Raw genomic sequence first — 22,639 nt, 5'->3', positions numbered from 1 at the left:
AGAACAAAAAACGATGATAACTCCATAGAAAAAAATCAAAATAAATTATGAATCTTGATTCCCAACCAATCCAATGTTAAAGGATGAAATTGAAAAAAAAAATCAATTTTAAAAAAAATACATAAAATTTCGCAATTCATTAGACCAAGATAATCACATAAAAAGAAAAGAAAAAACAAATTATGAAATTAAATCCCCAATAAACCAAATATTAAATGATAAAATTAAAAGATAAAAAACTAAATTACAAAAAAAGAAGCATTGTTCCAAATAAAAGTGTTTTCCCCATTTAGTTTTTGTTAATAATAATAAATAATAATATTAAATTAAATTATCCATTACAATTTAATTATTTGTTCTCATAAAATTTCTCTCCATTTTTTTTTTGTTCAATCAAAATTTACAACCTTGCCTACCAAAAGAAAACCAAGAGGACCTTTTAAGAGGATACTTGGGACATTTTGAACAATGTTCAAAGTCAACATTGGTCAAAATACTAACTTATTATGATTTTAAAAAACAAAAAGACTGAATTGTAAAATCATAAAACCACAGGGACTTAATAACTCACTGTTTACATTGATGACTGTCAAATCTTTTGAATGGGTGCCGGCCTCATGCTTTGCCTGCGTCGACGAAGATACTCAACGGAACTTTGTGTGAAACAACTGCATGGGGCCTATCTCTCTTTCTAGGATGATTCCTTACGGAAATTTGTGTGAAACAACTGCATGGGGCCTATCTCTCTTTCTAGGATGATTCCTTAAGTTCGGAGAAAAAAAGAATCGACGGTAGCTTTTGAATTTCTAGTTTACAGGGAAGGTCATGAGTGAAGGAAAGGGATTGCTTGGTTCAGTGCGGTATCCACGATGCCTGCCTTCCTATTCTTTCTTTCAGTCCAATCTTAATCCAATGAGGTACTAGGATTTGTATTGAGCTAAACGCATAGCTTGAACCCAAGAAATATCAAGCACATGCTTAGTCTTAAAGATGCCAGGCATCAAGAACGCTGAGGCATGATTGGAGTTCAAGTACAGATTCACTGTCGAAGCCTGAATTTATTTTTTGGGAGATCCTTGAGGACTTGGATTGTCGTTAAAACAGACTTTGGACCATCCAAAAAATTATTTTAAAAAAATTCTAATAAATTATGGCACATCAGAAACCTCTGGCTTTTAAAAAAAAACAAAATAAAATTACAAACCAATTATTCAAATGAAAAAACTCAAATCTTTTGAGTTGGTCAAAAATGTTGTCTGAAACGATTACATGGGGCCTATCTCCCTTTCCAGGATGACTCTTACTTTTGAGGGAGAAAAAATGGGGGATTTAAGAAATTTGGTTGTCGAGATTCGTTTATGAATAATAATGTTGACGGGTCAGATGACAAGGGAAGGAAAATGTGCTCTTGTTTTCCCTTCCTGTAAATGAGTGACGGTGATGCCCAGATGGTTCCTCCGCCTAGAAGACAAAGTAGAGAAGGGTCCTTCTCGTTACCCAGATGGTTCCTCCACCTAGAAGACAAACCAGAGGAATCATCTTGATTTTATTTGGTTAATCTCGAGGTTTAATTTATTTATTTTAAAGAAAAACAGTTCGTAAATTCAATCTAATGGATTGGAATGGAGAGTTATATTATTTTTCAATAATAATATACTGAACAGAGCATGAACAGGCAGTACAGTAGATGAGCATGAACAGGCAGTCTTGGGGACGAGAGTTCCAGGAGAATGGAACTGGCACAGGACACCTATATAGGAATAAAATTATCAAAAGTAGTAACGCGATAAACGTTGTCCTGTACCATTTAAAATCTAAAATATAATAATAAGCAAAGCAAAGGCAAGTTTAATTAGTTTATGCCTGAAGCCATGAGGATGATAATGAGCGAAGTGAGGAGAATCTGAGTATGAGAAGCCATTGAATAAGAAAAAGAAGAACAAGAGGAAGGTTTCCTGTAGTCGTCGAGCAATGGGCTGGCTGAATTTGTATTAGGATAATAGAAACAATACCACCAGGAAAGGGCCGGGGTCTAATGGATTGGAATGCATAATTTGATGAATTCTTTTTCTGTTCTTCAAAAAAAATGGAAAAAAAAGAAGAAGCAAATATGAGCCCATACTTGGCCCATTCCATTGATAATGTGGGCTCATAAAAACTTCATTTTTATTTTTTTTTGCTTGCAGAAAATTTCTCCGCATCACGTTGTGAATTCTCCTCGAAACAAAAGGAACCCAACAACGTGATAAATTCACTACTCCAAGAAAATCGACCCCCCACTCCCCACCAAAAACCTCCCATGTCTCAACCAAGCTATCTCCCCACCACCACCACCACCAAATCTGACGCTGCAAAAGCCAAAGCACATGACTGCTTCGTGTTCCTTCTCTTCATCACAGTAGCAACCATACTAATTGTTTCTGTTCCTGTGATAACTCTTTGCATAATCTCTCTTCAACCTCAAATCCCTCAATTCAATGTCAGTTCATCCTCGCTAACAGTCCTTAATGTCTCCTCTAACACCATAACCGCAAACCTTAACGTTACCTTCTCCATGAAAAACCCAAATAGCGAAACCATGTCCTATGACAAAATCACTGCGTTGGTGCTCGATGGGGATGAAAGTCTCTCTAGCATTACTCTTCCACCCTTTCACCAACCTGGGAAAACCCAAAAAACATTACTAACTGTGTTTCCTAGCTTCTTTCTCCAGGTTAATGACAATTATTCTAGTGGTGGTAGAGTGAATTTGACAATGAAGTTGCATGCTATGGCAAAGTATGGAAGGTGGACGTGGCCTGCAAACAAGGATTTGATGAAGGCAACGTGTGAAGAGAATGCGAAGGTAGAGTTTCCTTCAAAGGTGACAACGTTGGTGTTTGGTTCTAGTGAATGTGATGTCAATGGGCAGTGGAAAAGAATTGTGACTAAATGCAGCAGATTATTTTGGAATTACATTTATGTTGTTGCCATTGTTTTGTTCATTTTGTTTGTTTCACTTTAGGGTCTGTCTGTATTTGCTGATCATTTGATCAAGATTAGCCCTGTAATTAGTCTTTTCTATCGTTTGATTTCATCAATAGCAAGCTTCTACGCGTTCTTGATAGTGTACAGGGCTTTCGCTGATTGATCTTTTCGTTAGTTTTTTGAAGAGCCATTGCATGCTTATTAATTTCCTGCAATTACTTGTATATTCTCCTCTTTTTAGCCATTCTAGTAATTCTGTGAAGAATCTCCAGAGTCCATTTTCTGGGTTTGATCATTACAAGCATATGGTAAGGGAAATTAACATGGAAATGTGATTTTCACTTCCAAGGATATGCATGCCGATTGGTAATCTTATTTATTAGTGCAATTAATGAATTGAGCAATGAGCAGCAGCTGCTGATATGCCTTCATTATTTCCCTCTCAAACATATATCCAATCATTAATTGCATTCTCTAATTATCCAAGACTCCTAGCATTCTGAATCTCATGAGCTCCCCCAGCATTTCTTTCCTCTTTTGTTAATTCGGGATAGATTGCCTTTCAAATTAACCACTAGCCAGTTGCACTGTTGCATAGTACCAAAGATCTGGTCTGGTGAGCTCATCATCCGACTTCGAAGGAGTATTACATGAGCCTGACAGCCTGCTACATATTGTACAAAGCTAATCATAATCAAATTAAGTTATTAATCCCAGTCTTTTTGGTTTTTAGCACAGTAAAAAAAATTATAAAATAACACAATGTAAAAATGAACAAAACAATGGCAACAAGCTGCCCAAAGATAATTGAACCCCAACACCTTTGGATGACTTGTGTGGTTCACTCTATTCAACGTTTATAACTTTATTTTGTATCGTTTAACTTGTTTTGTCGAGATCTTTTCAACATTACTGGTGGTGTCGTCATCAAAGTTTCGGTGTGCTTCTAAGACTATCTTTTTTCTTTTTTTTCTCTCCCCTCTCTCTTCACAAATTACAAGGGGAGAGAGAGAGAGAGAGAGAGAGAGAGAGAGAGAGAGAGAGAACAAAGAAAGAAAAAAAAATAGATCTCGAAGACACAATGAAACTCCAATGATGATTTGTCTTTCGAGCTGCTCGTGTGGTCTACTTCGGTCGTCGTTGGTGACCTGCCTTGGTGTCGTTGGATTTGTCCATCGAGATCTTTTTAATGATACTAGTGGTGTCATTATTGGAGTTTCGATGTGCCTCCAAGATCTTTTTCTTTCTTTCTTTCCTTTTTCTCTCTCCTCTCTCTCTTTATCGAATCTTGTGTTTAGCAATTTTATAATTTGAGAGAGTTCACATATGACCTTGCGACTCACGAATCGTAGATGTTATCTGTGACTATCTAAATTATGTTATTTTTCTAAATATTTTTTGCGTTATGTTATTTTATTATTTTTTGTTATTGTGCTAGAAACCAAAAGGACTCTATTAATCCGACTAGTTTCATGGGATAGATGAGTTAACTTGAGTAAGTTTAGAATAATGTGTTTTAAGAATTTTTTGAAAAAAAATAAAAACATTGTTTTGTAAATAATATTTTTAAGTCAAACAGAATTTTAATAGGGTTGAATAGTTTACGGGTTGACCCGCTAAATCTATCAAATTTAATCATGTTAATTTTCACGTAGTTTAATTTGAAACCTTGCCTAGATCATGTCTAGAGTCAATGAGTTTACTTGTCAAGTCAGATTAAGTTTAATAATATTGATCATAATACTTAATTTACAAAGGAAACATCTTCCCAATTATGGCAAACAAATGCAATCCTTAATAATGTTTAGTTTAGGAATAACAATGGTTCACCACGGATCGAGTTTTTATTATTTTCATATTTTACCTTTTATTTATTAGATAAAATATTTAGATATTTATCATCTTTTAAATATTCATTACTTGAAAATATATATATATATATATATATATATATATATATATATGTTGAGATTGAGATTCACACTATCTAATACTCCATTCATATTCATTATCTATCTAATAAGATGGTCTAAAAAGCTACCCATTCGTGCTGATTGAGATGAGAATCTATCAAATTCATAGTAAATTATCATCATCCCTTACAATGTTCTTCATGCGTTTTGCATATGCTTTATCGAACTCGTAAGTCAAATACCAGTAGTGGTGGAGACCCCCAAGAAATTTGTTTTTTTCCAGCCATCTAACAATTTATAGTTTTAGCCCCCCCAAGAAAATATTTTTAATTTGGCCCCTAACTAAATCATTTTGGCTCCGCCCCTAAATACCATACTCTGAAATTACAGCAAATCTATAAATTTCTCTTCGTACAATCTCATGACCTCCTCATCCTCGAAGCTACATCATCAATCGCTCCATGTTTTTCTTTGGGGCTATACGAAGGGTTTTTACCAAATCAATCCCTGCACAATGGTAGGCCGGAATCGCATCTCCAAATCAATCCCCTGCACAATAGTAGGTCGGAATCGCATCTGCAAATCAAGCTAGAAAAATTGCACTGGACATGTGCTCCAACCAACATCAAATACAATTTGTAGGGCGATACTTTCTGTCATTCATAAGATCCACAGAAATCACAACCCTTCTTCACCAATTGGTTCTGTTTCTTCTTTTGCAGGTTCAATCTACCGCGCGCGAGATACAGGCGTTGCTGCTACTCTCCGATCCAACTAGACACATAGCCGCGTGATAGCCACGCGTCATCCCTGCCCAATCTGTTTCCAATAGTGTTCTGGTCACTTCCAGTAGCTTTTTGAAGGTTTTTTCAAACCCCTAACGCGCTTAATCATTTATTTCGAATAATTTCAAACATGTTAGTGATTGTTCAACTTTGATTAATAATTTTAAACATGTTATTTCGAATAATTTTAAAAATATTTAGAAAAGGAACACAATTTTAAAAATCACTAATGATATTTATGATTCGCTAGTTGCAAGTGTCATATGCGAATTCTTTCAAATTATAAAATTGCTAAACACAAGATTTAATAGAAAGAGAGGAGAGAGAAAAATAAAGAAAAGAAACACTCTGGAAACACATCGAAACTCAGATCTTGACATCACAAGTATTGTTGAAAAAATCTTGACAAGACAAATCAAACGACACCAAAAAATGTCATCAACGATGATTGGGGTGAGCCACACAAGTGACCTAAGTATTGTGGGCATAATCATAAGCATAGTCGTGGGTGTAGCAGCGTATAGCTGCTGGCATAGCCTTGGACGTAACCTTTATCATAGCCTAGGCATAACTGATGGCTTACACATTGGCGTGTCGTTGGCATAACAATAGACATAGAAGCTAGCATAGCTACCGTTGCATCAGGGTTTCGTAAGTCATGGAAAGAACTTTTTAGAAACAAGAATGAATTGACTTTTCGATTAGTTCCCATAGATGACACCAATTGGCAAGGCTGGAAAAATCCTTAGTGGAAAGATTGGGGACGCTTTCCAAGGGCTGATAAAACTAGACTCGGAGGACTTGGTGAGCTCGACGACACCTACAAGAAAAACACTCTGAAGCTTAAGTTAGTATAGTGTTTGTTTAGATGTTGTGGAGAATAAATATTCTTTAGACTTGAATGTTCTTTAAACCTTATTTAAATCTTGTATCAAACTTATGTTTTTGTAGACATATGTAGTCTAGAGAGATAAAGTCTAGATATGAGCTTTGACAAACCTTTTATCTATAAAGATGAAGCTCTATTTATATAGATTTTTTAAAGATAAATATTTTAAGAAATATCTAAGATATTTTATATAAATATCTAAGTTATAAGATATTTAATATAAATATCTAGGATATTTATAAAGATATTTATGAAGGTGTGTACATTATATAAAGCATATATGTAGTTTTTTCATTTATCATCAGCATGTAAATATCATTGTCGCTATTTTTGTTTTTGTATTCATGCGTCTTTCGTTGTTTTGTATTTTTTTAACTCAAAAGCAACCAAGTAATTGTAAATCTTAATAAAGTGTTTTTCTCGAATGTCGCATTAAGGGTAAGCAAATTGATGTGCGTGAATCTTGTTTTATGATCTTGTTCTTTTGACATGTCTAGTGAGTTTAGGCTGGATCAACATGATCCTTTATAGGCACACTAAGGGTGAATGGTTGTCCAAGGGTCCATTTTGAACATAATTAAAGGAGATACCAGAGCTTAATTAATAATTTTGAACATGACACTAGAAAATAGACCAAAGCCTAATAAACTATAAACATTCTCTCGGGTCCAAAGCCTATATTCATAAAGTGAGGATCGAACCTTATTACTAGACTCAGGTCCCAAATCATTACCCTGAGCTTTAGTAGTCTCAAACCTTCAATAACCAAAATCTATTTACCAGTTTAAACAAAATCTTAACATGCATACACAATAGATATATTTATCACTAAAAACAAATACAATCCATTTTACTTTAGGTAAGATGTTTTATGATGATTTTAATCTTCTCCTAGTATTATTAGCCCTTTATTTAGAACTTTTGAAGACCAATTATGTTTCTTGGTTACCTTAAAACTAGATGACGATTTATTTTTATTTTTTTATCATTTTTAAATATAGTTTGCCAAGATATCATCTGCTACAAATATTAGAGAAATCAAGATAATCATAATTTTTTTTATTATATATAGCTATTTTCTTAGATCTAAAATATGTGAAATTCTATTTTAATCATATGTATGATGTTGACAAAATAAATAAGCTGATAAGAAAGGTGAAAGATACTTTGACAAGGATGTATGAACATTATTTGAAAGTTGATGAGATAAGGAAAATTTGCACAATGTTAGTGTTAGTCGATCTCAACAAAATATGAGTGTTTATGGCATAACAGTAGATGATATGTCAAATATCTTGACTTTCTAATTTAAAAAAACATTTACAAGAGAAAAATAGCATGGAGAGCAAAAACAAGATTGAGTGGTATTTGATAAATGATTATGATGATCCTAATAATTATAGTTTATATATTTTGGATTGGCTGAGGTGTAATGCATTAAAATATAAGGTTTGTTTCAAGGTGACACGACACATACTAGTTATTTTTATCTTTATTGTTGGTTCCGAATTACTTTTTATATACCCAATCTATTTTGAAGGTTTTTTCTTTAAAACAATATCTAGCAATAATGCAAAGTGCTAGTTTATCATCAAAATTGATTGTGATCTTCACTAATTTCAATTGATCTTGAGCCTTGATGAATAATGTTAGAAACTATAAAAAGCTTGAATTAGATGATTAATCTTATAAATTTACAAATTATTTATTTTATATTCTGAAATTTCATGACACAATCAATTTGACATGTTGAATTTATCATTTTATAGAATTGGGTTGAAAGTCGTAGTTGATGATAGGCAGTATTGAAGACGTTAGGATGGACAAGCAAGCCATAAGTGATTTTTTTTAAATAATGTTAAACAAATAATTTGTTTATTGTAAGAAGTTATTAAGCACCTAAAACTACTCCTCTAATCCTCCTGATATAAATATCAGCCCAGCCCATCGCTATCTTCCCCCGAAACACAAATACATCAAAAAATCTCTCTCCCTCTCGATCAAAGAGTCGAGATTCCAAGCTTAGCTTAGAAACAGAAAGTCTCTCTTCAGACTCCAAAAATCTAAAAAATCTAAACGAGATGGCATCATCTGATCCTTCTAGACCCGCGACCGGCTACCCTTTTGTCCCAAACGGCATCCACTACCCGCCACCGCCACCTGGCACCGCCTATCCTTACCAAGCCCCACCACCACAACCCGCTAACCCTTACTACTACAACACCAACCAACCCTACCCTAACCAACGCGCCACCCTCCTCCGCCGCTTAATCGCTGCTCTAATCATCGTCACAGTCATTTTCTTCACTATTCTCTTCATTGTCTGGCTTGTTATCCGACCCCACCTCCCCGAATTCCGCGTCACTTCCCTCTCTGTCTCCAGCTTCAATGTATCCTCTTCTTCCTCCAGTGTGTCTGGTAACTGGAACGCCAGGTTTCAGGTTTATAATCCGAACAAGTTGAAAATCTCGTACGGTGATATACAGAGTTCGATTTACTATAAATCTGAGTTCTTGTCCCAGACGAGGATTCCTCCGTTCAAACAGGCCAAAAAGAATGTTACTGATATCAATGCGGAATATGGGGCGATGGGTTCTTATATTGCGGGGCGGGCGGTGAATCAGATTAATGGGGATAAAGGGCGTGGATCGGTGAGTTTTAATTTGAAGATTGTTGCTGATGCGGTGTATAGGGTTGGTGGGTTTAGGGCAAGAAGGAGGTTGCTTAGGGTTTTTTGTGATGATTTGGCTGTTGGGTTTTCCGGGAATGGTGGATCTGGGAACTTGACTGGTGGTGCTAGGCGATGTAAAGTTTATTCCTGAGCGGAGGGATTGTGGGTTCTTGATGATGAGCAGTAATTTGTATTGAGATTCGGAGAAAGGAGAGTATGGTATTTTTTTTTATGGTGTCGTTAGCAGGGTACACTGAGGTAGGTTTTTGTGGATTTGTATAGTGCTTTGAAATACATGCTAATTTGATGCACGGTTAATTTTGCTATTTCTTTTTTAGTTTTTTTATACGAGGATTTAGAGTTTTTTTTCCTTTTCTTTTGCTGTGAAATTGAAATATAAGTAGAGGAAGGAAATGATTCTTGAAATCAATGGAATGTAGAGGTGAATGTTATTGGTGAAGTCTTTGTTTGGTTGCTAAGTGCTGGTTTATCCGTTGCTTTCGTATTGATTCTTGCCATGCTAAATTGCTATAGGTGAAGGTAAGGTTGGTGTGGATTTAAATTATATATCAGATAATTCTGCAAAACTGACATGGATGCACAGCTCTTGGTTTTGTTTCCTTCGATTCGTTGTTTTAGCTCCTCTGTCGTATATGTTTGGTAGTGTTCCATCAGTGCTTGTTCTCTTGAAGTAGTCTGTTTCCTGGATCAAATTCACAAGTATTTGTTTTGCTGGAATAGTCACTTTCAAAGCTCATATTATTGGTTAAATTCTGATGAAACCAGAGTTTTTTTCAAAATCTGCATTTTTTTCTTGCAATCAGATGTTTTTAAGTTTCCTTTTTCTTTTTGGGAGGGTTGAGTAAAGAATTATTTTGTCTTTCATCTTCCTTTGATCACATGCATTGCTTGTATTATGCCATTTCCATCACAAGAATGTCGTTTTTTATGGCTTTGTTGAGGCTAGTTGGGCAGTTTTAGGGTTTGATGCTCATGAATCGTTGTCGAAAATTTGTCTGTTTCTCTCAATGGTGGCAAGATTGGTATCCAACTTTGATTTCTTCCATTACAAGAAATCAAAGTTGGAATACCTATAAAACTACCCTCTTTTTTTTCTGTAAAGAAGGCTTTTCTATTTACAAACTCACCAGCTCCGTCGCCGTGCTCTGCTGCCGGTACAGACAGATTCCAAAGTGTTAGTGACACCCTTTTGAGCTGATTATTTTTCTAAAGAAAATTAGGCATAAGTTCATTATATAACCAAGTTAAAATCTGATTAGATTAATATTTTTTTAAAGACATTGTTGTTTTAACTTTGATTTTTAAAAAAACAAATTGAGCCGACATTGTTTTAGATGGATTAATTTGCCAAACTAATTAAATGGGTCATAGACCTTGTGTATATTGAATTTGTTTTTCAAAACCTTTGGTTTTTTTTTTCTTTAATTCTAATCTAATGTGATAGAACTATATTACTGCTCGTGTGAATATCTAAATCTATTTCTCTTGCATGTAAATGAAGAAATCATGTTCTTTTGTTCATCAAAAAGCTTATTTTTTTTATATATACAAAGGAAATAAAAAGTAGAAACTAAAAATCTTTGCATAAACAAGTGTCCATGGAGTCAGCAAGCAGAGGAGAGGATCAAGTCAGAGGAGAGGATAACCCTAAGGAGATTAACCTAAATACGAAGCTCCCTCCGATATTTAACTCCTAATTTGGCAAGAAAATCCACACAACAATTGTCTTCTCTTTAGAGTATAACTAAGCTGAACTTCTCATTCCCTAGAGAGGAGAGAACAAATATCCATAATGATGAAAATTAATGTCATAATTTTTAATCAGCCGAAAAGTTTTTATAGAGTCTGAATTACAAAGGATGTGTTTATAACCCTGGTTCCAAGCAATCAAGAGGCCATACTCCAAGGCGAGGAGCTCTAGAAGTAAGTTAGGATCATAACCTGCAAACCCAGAAAATCCAAGCAATCAAGAGGCCATGGAAGTCTTCTAGCTTGTTTTGTTATGTGTCCTTCAAGGTTTAAATATGGTTATCATTCATGTCAAAAAGACAAAATCCTCTGCATGTCGAATTTGCCAATAAATCAAAGAAACTATTGAGATGGTAAGACATTAGGTTGGAACTAGAAAAAAACCGCATGCCGACATCTATGAACAGTGAGGGTGCAGAAAATTTAAAAATAAATAAATGACATCTAACTTATTAGTGAAAATTGTTTTCCAAATTTTGTATAGTGCCTTTAACATGATAAATAAAAATTAAAAAAAAATGTTTCTAAAATAATAGGATACATGAAACCGAATAAATTAATTATAGAAACTAATTAAAGAGTGGATGAGTTATCTTTACCGTTTGCAAATAATTAAAGAGATATAAATTTTGTGATGAGTTATGATTAATGCAGAAGGAAATAAAAGAGGAACAAAAATTATAAGCAAATATTGTTTTCAACGTTAAATCAAACATATAAAACCTAACCATTACAGCTTCTCTCTTCTTCCTCTGCTTTTTGTCATGGCTTCAACTCATCCAGTACAGGTAAAGATACTTGAGGTGTGTCAAGTCACCCCGTCCTTGAACTCACTTGACCCACCCACCGAGTTATCTTTTCCGCTCTCCTTTTTTGATATCCTGTTCTTGAAAGTCACTCCAGCTGAACGCTTGTTCTTCTACAAACTCACCGAGGCAACACCGGATTATTTTAACTCAGTGATCCTTCCAAAACTCAAACTCTCTCTTTCTCATACTCTCCTCCGCTTCCTCCCTGTTGCAGGCAACCTCATCTGGCCTGCACAAAGCACCAAACCCGTCATCCTTTACACTCCTAATGATGGTGTCTCACTCACAATTGCACAGTCCAATGCTGACTTTGATCATCTTTCGGGAACTGATGTCTGTGAAATAACTGGGTCACATCCTTACGTACCCCAATTACCTATAATAACTGACTCAAGAACATCAGTTTTAGCTCTGCAAATAACATTATTTCCTAATCAAGGCGTTTCCATTGGTGCCACTGTACACCATGGAGTTCTTGACGCTAAAAACGTAGCCATGTTTATTAGAGCATGGGCTCATGTACACAAACAATTTAGCGAAAACGAAAATGCCAATCAGATCACTTTGCCACCCGAACTAACCCCTTTTCTTGCTCGAACAATTATCGAAGATCCAGATGGGATTGACATGTTGTACTTGAACAGCTGGTTGGGACTCAACCTGCCAGGTTTGGACACCAATCATAGAAGCTTGAAGCCTTTCAAGCAAGCTATAACAGATCCTTACAGCAAAGTTCGGGCCTTGGTCAGGTTGTCTCGCGAAGACATAAAGAATCTGAGGGAAAGGGTTCTCTGTCAGATTGAGAAACTCCACCTAGATACGGAAACAAGACCAATGCATTTATCCAGTTTCGTGCTAGCTTATGCATACGTATTCGTTTGTGTATTCAAGGCAAAAGGGCTAGAACGCGATGACAAGGTTGTTCTTGGACTCACAGCAGATTGTAGAGCCCGTTTAGGCATACCTGAGAACTATTTTGGGTGTTGTGTGATGCCCTTTTTTGTACACATACGTCCAGAAACTGTTGTTCAAGAAAATGGTTTCCTTAATGTTATAGAAAGACTGAGTGAGATTATCGCCAGGATAAATAAAGGAGTTCTTGATGGAGCCAAAGAAAAGTTTGCAGAATTTATGACTATCAGGCCTGGCACGCTAATGGTTACGGTTTCTGGGTCGCCTCAATTCCAGGTTTATAAAGCTGATTTTGGCTGGGGTGTGCCTAGGAAGGTGGAGACTCCTTCCATTGACAAGACAGGATCAATATCCATGCAGGAGAATGCAGATGGAAGGGGAGGAATTGAGATTGGCTTAGTTTTATTAAAGCATGAAATGGAGATTTTCAATTCTCTATTTGTCGATGGTCTTGTCTTAAACCAAGGCCAGATTGTTAGTGGAGAACACTAGAGCTGCAAAGGTAGGCAAAACTAAAGAATTGCTCGACTTTCTGGTTGAGGGAAAGTTATGCCAATTTTGAAGCACTCAAACTAAATGATTCGCAACATGAAGAAAGTATCCTGGGTTTCATCCAAAATCTCTCTCCCCAGAAAGAAGATGCATGTAACAACAATAACAATTGATCTGAATTTCTTTTTTCTTTTTTCATCCTTTTGTGTTCTTATATACATGTAAATAAAATAATGAAATATCATCCATTACTTCTATTTTAATTAAATAAATTTTATTGTACTCTTAATTTATTATCAATTATTTATATAAATTTAAATTTCTATATATTTACTAAAAATTTCAACTCAGTAATAAAATTAATAAAATATAAAATGAACTCGTTAAATAAGTTATTATTTATTTTATCATAAAATATCTAAGTCAAAAAATCGACTCAAGTTTCATCAATTATAAACAAATATAATTTTACAAAATTTAAAACAAACCCTAATATATACATATCATAAATCCATATAACAAATTTGTATAAGGAAAAACTATAAAACAAGTAAACACCCAAATAAAATACATATACAAAAAAAAATTGCAAAAGAAAAAGTTCAAATAAAAAAAAGAATAGATTCACTTACTTAAAATAGAGAAACCTCAATATAATTGGAATCAGAATACGAATGCTGATAAATTAAGTGTTGTGGTGACTAGATTTGTTATTGGAAGTTGAATTGTATTAAGATTGGGGGAGATGTTTGTTGCATAAAAAAATACATAATGAAGAATGAGAAATGAGATAGGAGGAGATAAGAGTCGATCGTCAGGTCATAAATTAAATATTACTGATGATATTACCGACATAATTCTTTTATCGGTAACTTTGTAAGTCATTCTATTGGTAAAAATATCACGTCATCATATGATTTGTTTTTTTTTTAATCCCACTATAATACTATCCGTAATTCCCTCAGTATATACCGAAGAAATTGTTTAGTCGGTAAATTTACAGACATAGTTTACTGTCAAGTTAATTCTGTCAGTAATACCGTCTGTAAAAATTACATGTCGTCTTACTGATTGACTTTTTTTTTTTTTCACTGCAATTTTCTTGGTATACACCGAAATAATTTTTCTATCAGTGTTTATTAATGGATACAAGAATGAAAAATTCTATCGATATAAGTCATCGCAATATATTGATAGAAAATTTTTATCAATGTTTCTGTTTATATTTATCAATTTTCTAGTAATGTGTGTTTTGAATTTATTAAGTTATTTATTTATGATTTGATGCTTGAATTTGAAATTTTTCAGTCATATTTAAGTAAAAATATAAATTATTGGTATCTGAACTTTTTTACACGAGGGAAAAAGACAACTTGTACCGATATATTGTAAATAAAACAAGCTGATAAATTATATGTGAAGTGAGCACAAAGTGTTTTTATCTAATTAGGTGTACTCTTTTTCTGAATTTGTTTATCTATATATACTCCCAAATCTAGGGTTACATTTATTTTATTAATGTTATGTATGAAACTCTAACTAAATAAGAATAATCATTCTAGACTAAACCAATTTTAGATTTTAATTGTTTTGAAAAATAAAATATTTCTTAAAATCTTATTTGTTGAGTAATATAGGAATTTTTTATTTCTTAAAATACTTTAATTATTTAAGTAACTGAAGAATATTTCTACAAATATAATTTTGTCAATCTCGATAAATTTCTTTTGACGGAATGACATATTAAGAAATACAACGATATAATAAATATAATTAAAAAATACAAGAATACATTAAATATCCAATTAAATGTATAAAAACATATTGAGATATTTATCCATTTTTTATTATTTTTTTTTAATGTTGAGATAATCTATATGCAAGAATCCAGAGCCCGATCCATGAGAAAATTGGATCCTGGGTTTAGCCGTGAGCTACAAGTTGCATAAGGCTTTACTAATACTTTCTGACACAATGATCCAGAGAAGCATTAAGGCTCTGCATAACAGTCAGCGCCTCGCAGCAGATAAAAAATGGAAACTTCTTTCAATGAAAAAAAAAGAAAAAAAGAATTTGCAGGTTTTTCCAACATATTTTCTTACCCTATGAAAAAATTCTAATTGTAAATTAAAAAGTTAATGCATGTAGATCAATAAAAAAACTAAACTAGAAAATTAAAAGATAGATATAAATTAAAATATTTAATTTCACAACAAAGACTATAGACTCGGTTGTGTTTAACAACTTTATTTCTTAGAATTTATTTTTTTATTTAATCAAACAATAATAAAAATAGACATCTAAATAAAAGTTATTTAATAAAACCCAACAAAAAATAAATATTATGGAAGGTTGCACAAAAAGAATACCCACTAATATTAAAAACAAATTGTTATTATCTTATATGAAAACAAAGAAAAAACTAAACACTATTTAATCAAGGATTAAAATGAAAAGCTAAAAGATAGTTCATGGATCTAGATATTTGGTATTGAAACATGAGCTATAAAACCGGTTATATTTAATAACTTTGTTTCTTGAAAAACAAATTATTTTATAAAAAGATGATAAAAAGACATACACAAGAAAATAAGTAAATAAAATAAAAATAAAAAATTGAGCTAGGACTAATAATGTAAAACAAATATTGCAATCTTGTCCAAAAACTAATTAAAACTAAACTATATTCTATTAAACAAATCCTAAAATTTTAATTAATTTATTTATTTTAAATAATTTCAATTGAAGCGGAATATGCACTAGGTTTAGCACCATACTTTAATTAATTTATATTTAAATAAAAAAAGAAAAATCAAAGCTAAAAAAAGAGTAATTAGCTAAGTCTAGATGACCCAACACCTCTCATCTTAATAGAAAAGGCCACGCGTTCGAGCTTGTTAGGTCAAGCTCGGGTTAAGCTTGAGTACTTGGTCTTTTCTTCTTTTTATTTTTGCATGTGTTTGAAACTGGCTATGTGATTTCTTATTATTTTACACTTTGATTCTTTTTTGATGGAATTTTTCTTTCCTTAATATATTTTTAGAAATTGGCCATTAATTGGGTCATAGAAAGCTACAATTAAAAGGAAAATAAATCTGAGGATGAAATTTTTAAAAAACTATGGTATTGTGGTTTGTTGCCTAACCCTTTTAGTATATTTTGTAATTATCTAACAAAATTGTGATGTTATATTATTTAAAATTAAAAAGATTGGATGAAGAAATGATAGATATTAAGAAAAAACTAAAAGACATCATATTTTTATTGTAGACATACTCACAAAACATTATAGACCACAATAATATATTTTTTCCCTTAAGCCTTTGTGTTTTTTTTTTATATAATTTTATCCTAGTACAATTTGTTATTTCATGTTTTCATGTTTGAGTCTAGTCTAAGAAATTATTTTAATTGGCTTACTGTGAGGTGCTCGAGGTGATGATAACACACTCTAATATTTGGTCTATGCTCTTTATATGAAAAAAAAAAAAGAAGGTTTTTGTTGCTTGAAAAAACTTTTTGCAGGAACCTGCTTTTGTTTATGCTTGTGTGGCTTTTTATTTCCTTGGACCAAGAATGCTAGCTCATCTAGGCATATGTGTTTGGTTTTTTTTTTTTTTTTTTTATCTTTTTAGATTTAGATTTATTTAATTTTTAGTTTTACTTTGTCATTTTCTTAGAATTCTTATTTTTTCTTATGATTAAATAAGAGGTTTGTTCTAAAAAAAATATTAAACATGAGTAAAGTCATAACTTGAATTACAGGTTTTGAAGATGTGCTATGCTGGCTAGTTTCAATCCAAAACATGATGTTCTTAATATAACTAACTAGTGTGTTTGCTTTTATGGTAGATTTTGTAGTTAAGATTTTAAAAAAGTATGTTTAGAAAAATAACTTTTAGTTGTGGTTGGTTTGATTTAAATAGAAGTTCGGTTACCATTGTGGTTGAAATTGTTATTCAACCAAGAACATGTTAAAAAATAATTAATTAAAACTGTGATTGAAATTGATATGGTAAATTAAATGATCAAAGAAAACACAAAGTATTTTTATTTTATTTTTAACATTAATAGAATTTTAGTTAGTTTGTTATCATTAATAAAACCCCATTGAGCATTAACGTTTCAGCACAAAAATAACAGCTTCACTACATTTTAATATGTAACCTATCATTATGAATTTTCAAGACCTGAAATGTTGTTGAAATGTGTATCCTTTACGTGTAAAGCAAAATGACGAGGTAGGGAGGACAAGAGCTGGTGAAGGTGACAAAAAGGGGATGGGAAGATGAGGGGGTATTTTGGTAACTATAAGAAACAACAATTCTTTTTTCTAGATTGAGTTGTCAAAGAGGCAAAACTGATATTGCACCTCAGTAAATAGCATCCAACAATTGCTTTTTGTAAATATGTGGTTGGAATGTCACTTTTAATGAGTTAAAACATAGCTGTGTTTGTTTTTTAAATTATTTTTCATGTTCAAATATATTAAAATAATATATTTTTTTATTTTTTTAAAATTATTTTTAAAATCAGCGCATCAAAACGATCTAAAACATATTAAAAAAATTAATTTTTAATAAAAAAATTAATTTTTAATAAAAAAATTAAAACTTTTAAAAACACGGGTTGCTCTTCCTTTACGTGTTTGTTTTTGATATCATATTAGATAAAAAAAAAATTTATTTATATATAAAAAAAGGTTGTTGAATTGCTCGGGTATATAATTTATGTGACAATTTTGATGGGTTAATTTAGATTTTAAAAAATGTTGTTTCTAATTTTAAAAAAAAATTTAAAATGACAATGATTTAAAAATATTTAAGTCATCGGATTTTGAATATAGTGACCGGTCGTATATGAGCCCCCTAAATTAAATAAACTCTACCAAATTAATTTTAACACAGTTTAATTTTAAATTTAGAATATACAAAGTTCTTTATATCAAAGTCATATCAATAAAAAGTGAAGTTCTTTATTTATGTCTATCGCTTATCATCCCATTTCAGTTTTTGTTTATCTTTAATGACTCTCACGTATTTATTAACAAACATGATAATTTATTAATTTTATTAATTTGATTGGTCAATTTTCCCATTTCAGTTTTTGTTTATCTTTAAAGACTCTCGAGTATTTATTAACACACATAATAATTTATTAATTTTATTGATTTGACAGGTGAATTTTTCAAATCGCATTTCAATGTTGACATTTAAAGAAAAAATAACGACTCTCACAAGCTTTCTTCTTTTTAATATAGATATCTGGATCAATTTACACATACCTCGATTAATTTTATAGACTTTAAAATTAAAGACCATGTAAATCTTCAGTATTCATCATATTAGTAATAAAAACTATAAAAAAAATAAATTTTTTAATTTCAAACTTTTAGCAAGAAACAATTACTATATGATTTGTTTGTTTTTCACTTAGAGTTGGCTTTTAATTCAGCTTACAACAGAGTACAGGCACAGATACCGAAACTAGTTCACTCTATAGAGAGATGTGGTGTTCTAAAAAAGAATAAATTCTTACAAATGGGATAAATAATTGAGTTCAATCTGATGTATCATAAAAAATTATTTATTTATTTATTATTCTGTAAGATATTGGATAAAAAATAATTCTTATATCTTCAATGAGGCATTTTATTTTTATTTTTTAGTTTTTATAAAAAAAAAGATTACCATAAATAATTTAGTTCAATATGATGTATCGATAAGATGAGAAAATGCTACTGTCAATAAACAGTCAATTCACCTGGTAGCATGGATAAGGAATGTGATTTCAAGTTAATTTTTAATATAATAGAATAATATGCAGACATTGTAATCGTGTACTGAGAATTAGAAAGTTATGTTTAATAAAATATATTAAAAATATATAAATTAATAGATCATAAAAATATTGTAACATTAATTAAAGTCTAAAGTAGAATGCAGATTTTTATTGTAGGGATGGAAAGATAATTTGGATCGTGCCGTGGGGTATTCTTAATTTAATTATATAACAATAAAACAAATCTATGAAAAAGTAATGATTTAAATTTTGTAAAAAAAATGTAATTTTTTAGTCTTAATGCTCTTTTTTTTTCTATTAATTTTTTTAACAAAAAAAAATATTTTTAGATATGTGGTTTATTGCATATAAACTGAAGGCATTAAAAATAAATGTCTAAATTTTTGTTTTTATATTTTGAAATAAGGAGAAAAAAAATCTCTTAATCAAAACCTCATTCCCTTATTTAAGCATTCCTTTTCTCTCAATTTTGATAAAAATATGTTTTTTTTTTTTTGTATTAGAAGTATTGTATTTAAAAGCTAATGCTTATATATATATTGATAATTTTGATGCCTATGTATTACAAAAGATAAGAAAAATTTGAGAAACAATATATAAAATAATTACAATAAAATAGACATGTTATTTGTATTGAAAATTCATGAGTAAATGTTTTAAAAAATTATGCGTAATAGGTTCATATATAATTATTCTGAACACAATTGCTAATATCATCCTAATATTATTTTAAAACAATGTCATTATCAAACAATTACTTGAATATCATTTTACTAAATTTACTTAAAAAGAATATTATTATAAAATATAAGAAAAATAAACAAAAAACAAGTTTGAAGGACTATGATCACACATACAAACCAAAGAGTGCTTGTTTTCCTTTTTTCTTTATATAACAAACAGATTACATGTTGTCTACTCTTATTTTATTTTTTTAAATGAACATCTCATCGCCCTCTTGTAATGTTTTTCTTTCACCAAAATGAACATCTCATCGCCTCTAATAATCCATTTAAAACAATAAAACATATTTTAATTGGTGTAAAAGCTTAAAATCATATCAAATAATTATTTTTTAGATTCAATCTACTTTTTACAACATCATTGAAGATAAAAATCCCTTTATTAAGTTTTCTTATATAGTTGAATCTATATACATCAAAATTAAAGTTATCGTTGGTGGAAATTCGGTCACTCAAGAGCTTTCTTTCTTTTTAGGTTTTCTGATAACTTTCTCTATCTTCTTTCAATCTTTAAGAACTAAAACACGACAAAAATAAAATTTAGGACCAATATGTAATAACCTAAAAAAAAAAGAAATGGAATATACAAAAATGGAAACTTAAGGGATCAAATGCAATTTTTACATACCTTTTGTAGAAAAGGGCTATGTTTCTTCCTTTATATTAATTTCAATTCTTAATCTCTCGATTTTTTAACAAAAACTTAAGACTCTATTTCATAAAATTAACCATTAACTTAATATTGGAGCATTTATCAATTCATTAGGCAAGTAAGAGAAAATAACTTAAAATAGATTTCAACACACAAAACCATGAAAATATAACTTTAAATAAAAAAAAAAATAAAGTTTAATGATCGAATCATAAGCTGTGCAAACTGCAAACCACATGTACTAAAATGTAAAAACTAAAATACACAATTAATGAACAATGATATTGTGCACAAGTTTTCATGCACAGTAAAACCTTTGTTTTTTTTTTTTTTTTTTTGGTGTTAATTGTTAATAATAGCTAGAAGGGACCAAGGGAGGAAAAGTATAGCGAGGGCCCTTTAATTATTCTCTTACAAATATAAGAGGGAGCTTAATGTCCTCCATACATGTTTCTCTTCAAAGCAAGGCAAACATGATATTAATTTGTAGTTGTCGTCAATCACTTGCATGCTCGTCAATCACCTCCTCGCAACAACCATTCGAAATCGATTTCTTGATTTAATAATTATGAGGCCACCCGTTTGCTGCAATTGTCTCCGTATGATTAATTAATAAACATAGATTTATGTGGTCCCATGGAATGATGTGTGGAAACTTCTGATCCAATCAATCTTGACCTAAATTAATCTCAGCTGGGTTGAGAGCGATAGATGTGTCTAAATCTGTTGTCGTCGTTTAACTAATATTGTTTTCTTAATCCAGTTGTTAGAAAAAGAAGATGCTACATCAGAATTGCTGGCCATGTTCTTCAAACATTATTTTCGATCTCGACAGTTGACTCATCTTAATTTAAACTATAGGGAAAAAGTATAAAATTCCTATATTTTAAGCATCCGTTGGATTCCGATGGTTTGGGTTTAACATTTTTATAGTTTTAAATCGTGAATATCATCGTTCAACAAGAAAAGAATACAATAAATGAATCGAATGGATTAAATTCATTTCAATATAATCCAACATGTACATTTCATGGTTTCATTGAAAAATAAGAATGCATCCTGTTAAACTACTTCCATGTATCACCATCGGAAGGGTACACCATGACTCCATCCACCATATCATGTGAATGATGTCATGTCATGTGCTCAACAATCTTTAAAGACATAATAACTTTTATAGTCCAGGAGTGACTGAAAAATATCTTAATTTTCTATGTACGAAAAGAGTCATTCCTTGCAAGTTTTAGGTATATACTGAGCATGCTTATAGGTTCTATACCCAGTCAAATCTACATTTTCACGATAGTACAACATGTTGAAGTTTGTACACATGTCAATTTTCTAACATCTTAGGCCAAGGGGTTTCATAGTAGATTTAGCAATATAGATGTTATTTTTCAATATATTGTTTTCAGGTAGAATGCTTCTTGTCCATTCAATAATTATATTGTAACTAGCTTCATTCAGCCCATGATTTGACTTGATGGTGAACATCCATGTAACGAGCAATAATTTACTATGATTTGTGCACCTATCTCATGATGGTTCGTCAGAATCTTTCAAAAGTTTTAAAAACCTAGTTGCGACTGCATTTGGTTCTTCATCTACAATTGAATATTCACTTGCATAACTATGATTCGTTCTTATTATATCCATAACCGTATTCTGATAACAATTATTGTTATCATCTACAACTCCATTCAAGCTGCTAGAACTAGAAGTTGGCTTAACCATCCTTTCTAACATGATCTTGTATGGAACATAGGGTTCTCCGTATGCAAACTAACACAAGTATTTTTTTCATAAACTATTTTTGCAACATCTGAATTGAGAAACTTTTTATTTTTACACCTCTTACATGGACATCTAATATCATCTCCACTAATTTTTTTTGGATTAGTTAGTGCGTAATTAATAAGACCCTCAGCTCCATTATAGTAATCCATCGTGCGCAACCCTGCAGGTGAAACTTGATACATCCAAGAATAATTATCTATTACTTATATGAAACCTATATAGAATATTGATGACACCATATATTAATTGATAATGTGAACTAAATAAATTATTAGTACCTAGTTAATTAGCTATCATTGGTGAAGTCAGAATTATTCAATCTATTTTAATATTATTCTTTAATGATTATCAATTTTCTCCCAAAAAAAATCCAAATTCCTCCAAATTTAATTAAATTTTGAACTTAACAATATAATTGATAAAATATAAAATGTACC

General features: G+C 31.4%; 2 protein-coding genes across 2 annotated transcripts; both read left to right on the top strand.

Moving 5' to 3' along the window:
- Nucleotides 1–8,503: 8,503 nt before the first annotated feature.
- On the top strand, nucleotides 8,504–9,685 carry LOC133679589 (NDR1/HIN1-like protein 26). Its single transcript, XM_062102232.1, has one exon. The coding sequence runs from the start codon at nucleotides 8,636–8,638 to the stop codon at nucleotides 9,374–9,376; it is 741 nt and encodes a 246-aa protein (XP_061958216.1). The 5' UTR covers nucleotides 8,504–8,635; the 3' UTR covers nucleotides 9,377–9,685.
- Nucleotides 9,686–11,759: 2,074 nt separating this feature from the next.
- On the top strand, nucleotides 11,760–13,208 carry LOC133680103 (malonyl-CoA:anthocyanidin 5-O-glucoside-6''-O-malonyltransferase-like). Its single transcript, XM_062102927.1, has one exon. The coding sequence runs from the start codon at nucleotides 11,760–11,762 to the stop codon at nucleotides 13,206–13,208; it is 1,449 nt and encodes a 482-aa protein (XP_061958911.1).
- The last annotated feature ends 9,431 nt before the right edge of the window (nucleotides 13,209–22,639 follow it).

Source organism: Populus nigra, chromosome 19 (genome assembly GCF_951802175.1).
Source record: "Populus nigra chromosome 19, ddPopNigr1.1, whole genome shotgun sequence".
Lineage (NCBI taxonomy): Eukaryota > Viridiplantae > Streptophyta > Magnoliopsida > Malpighiales > Salicaceae > Populus > Populus nigra.
The sequence above is the reverse complement of the archived record's forward strand: the minus strand, read 5'-3'. Positions and strand labels throughout refer to the sequence as shown.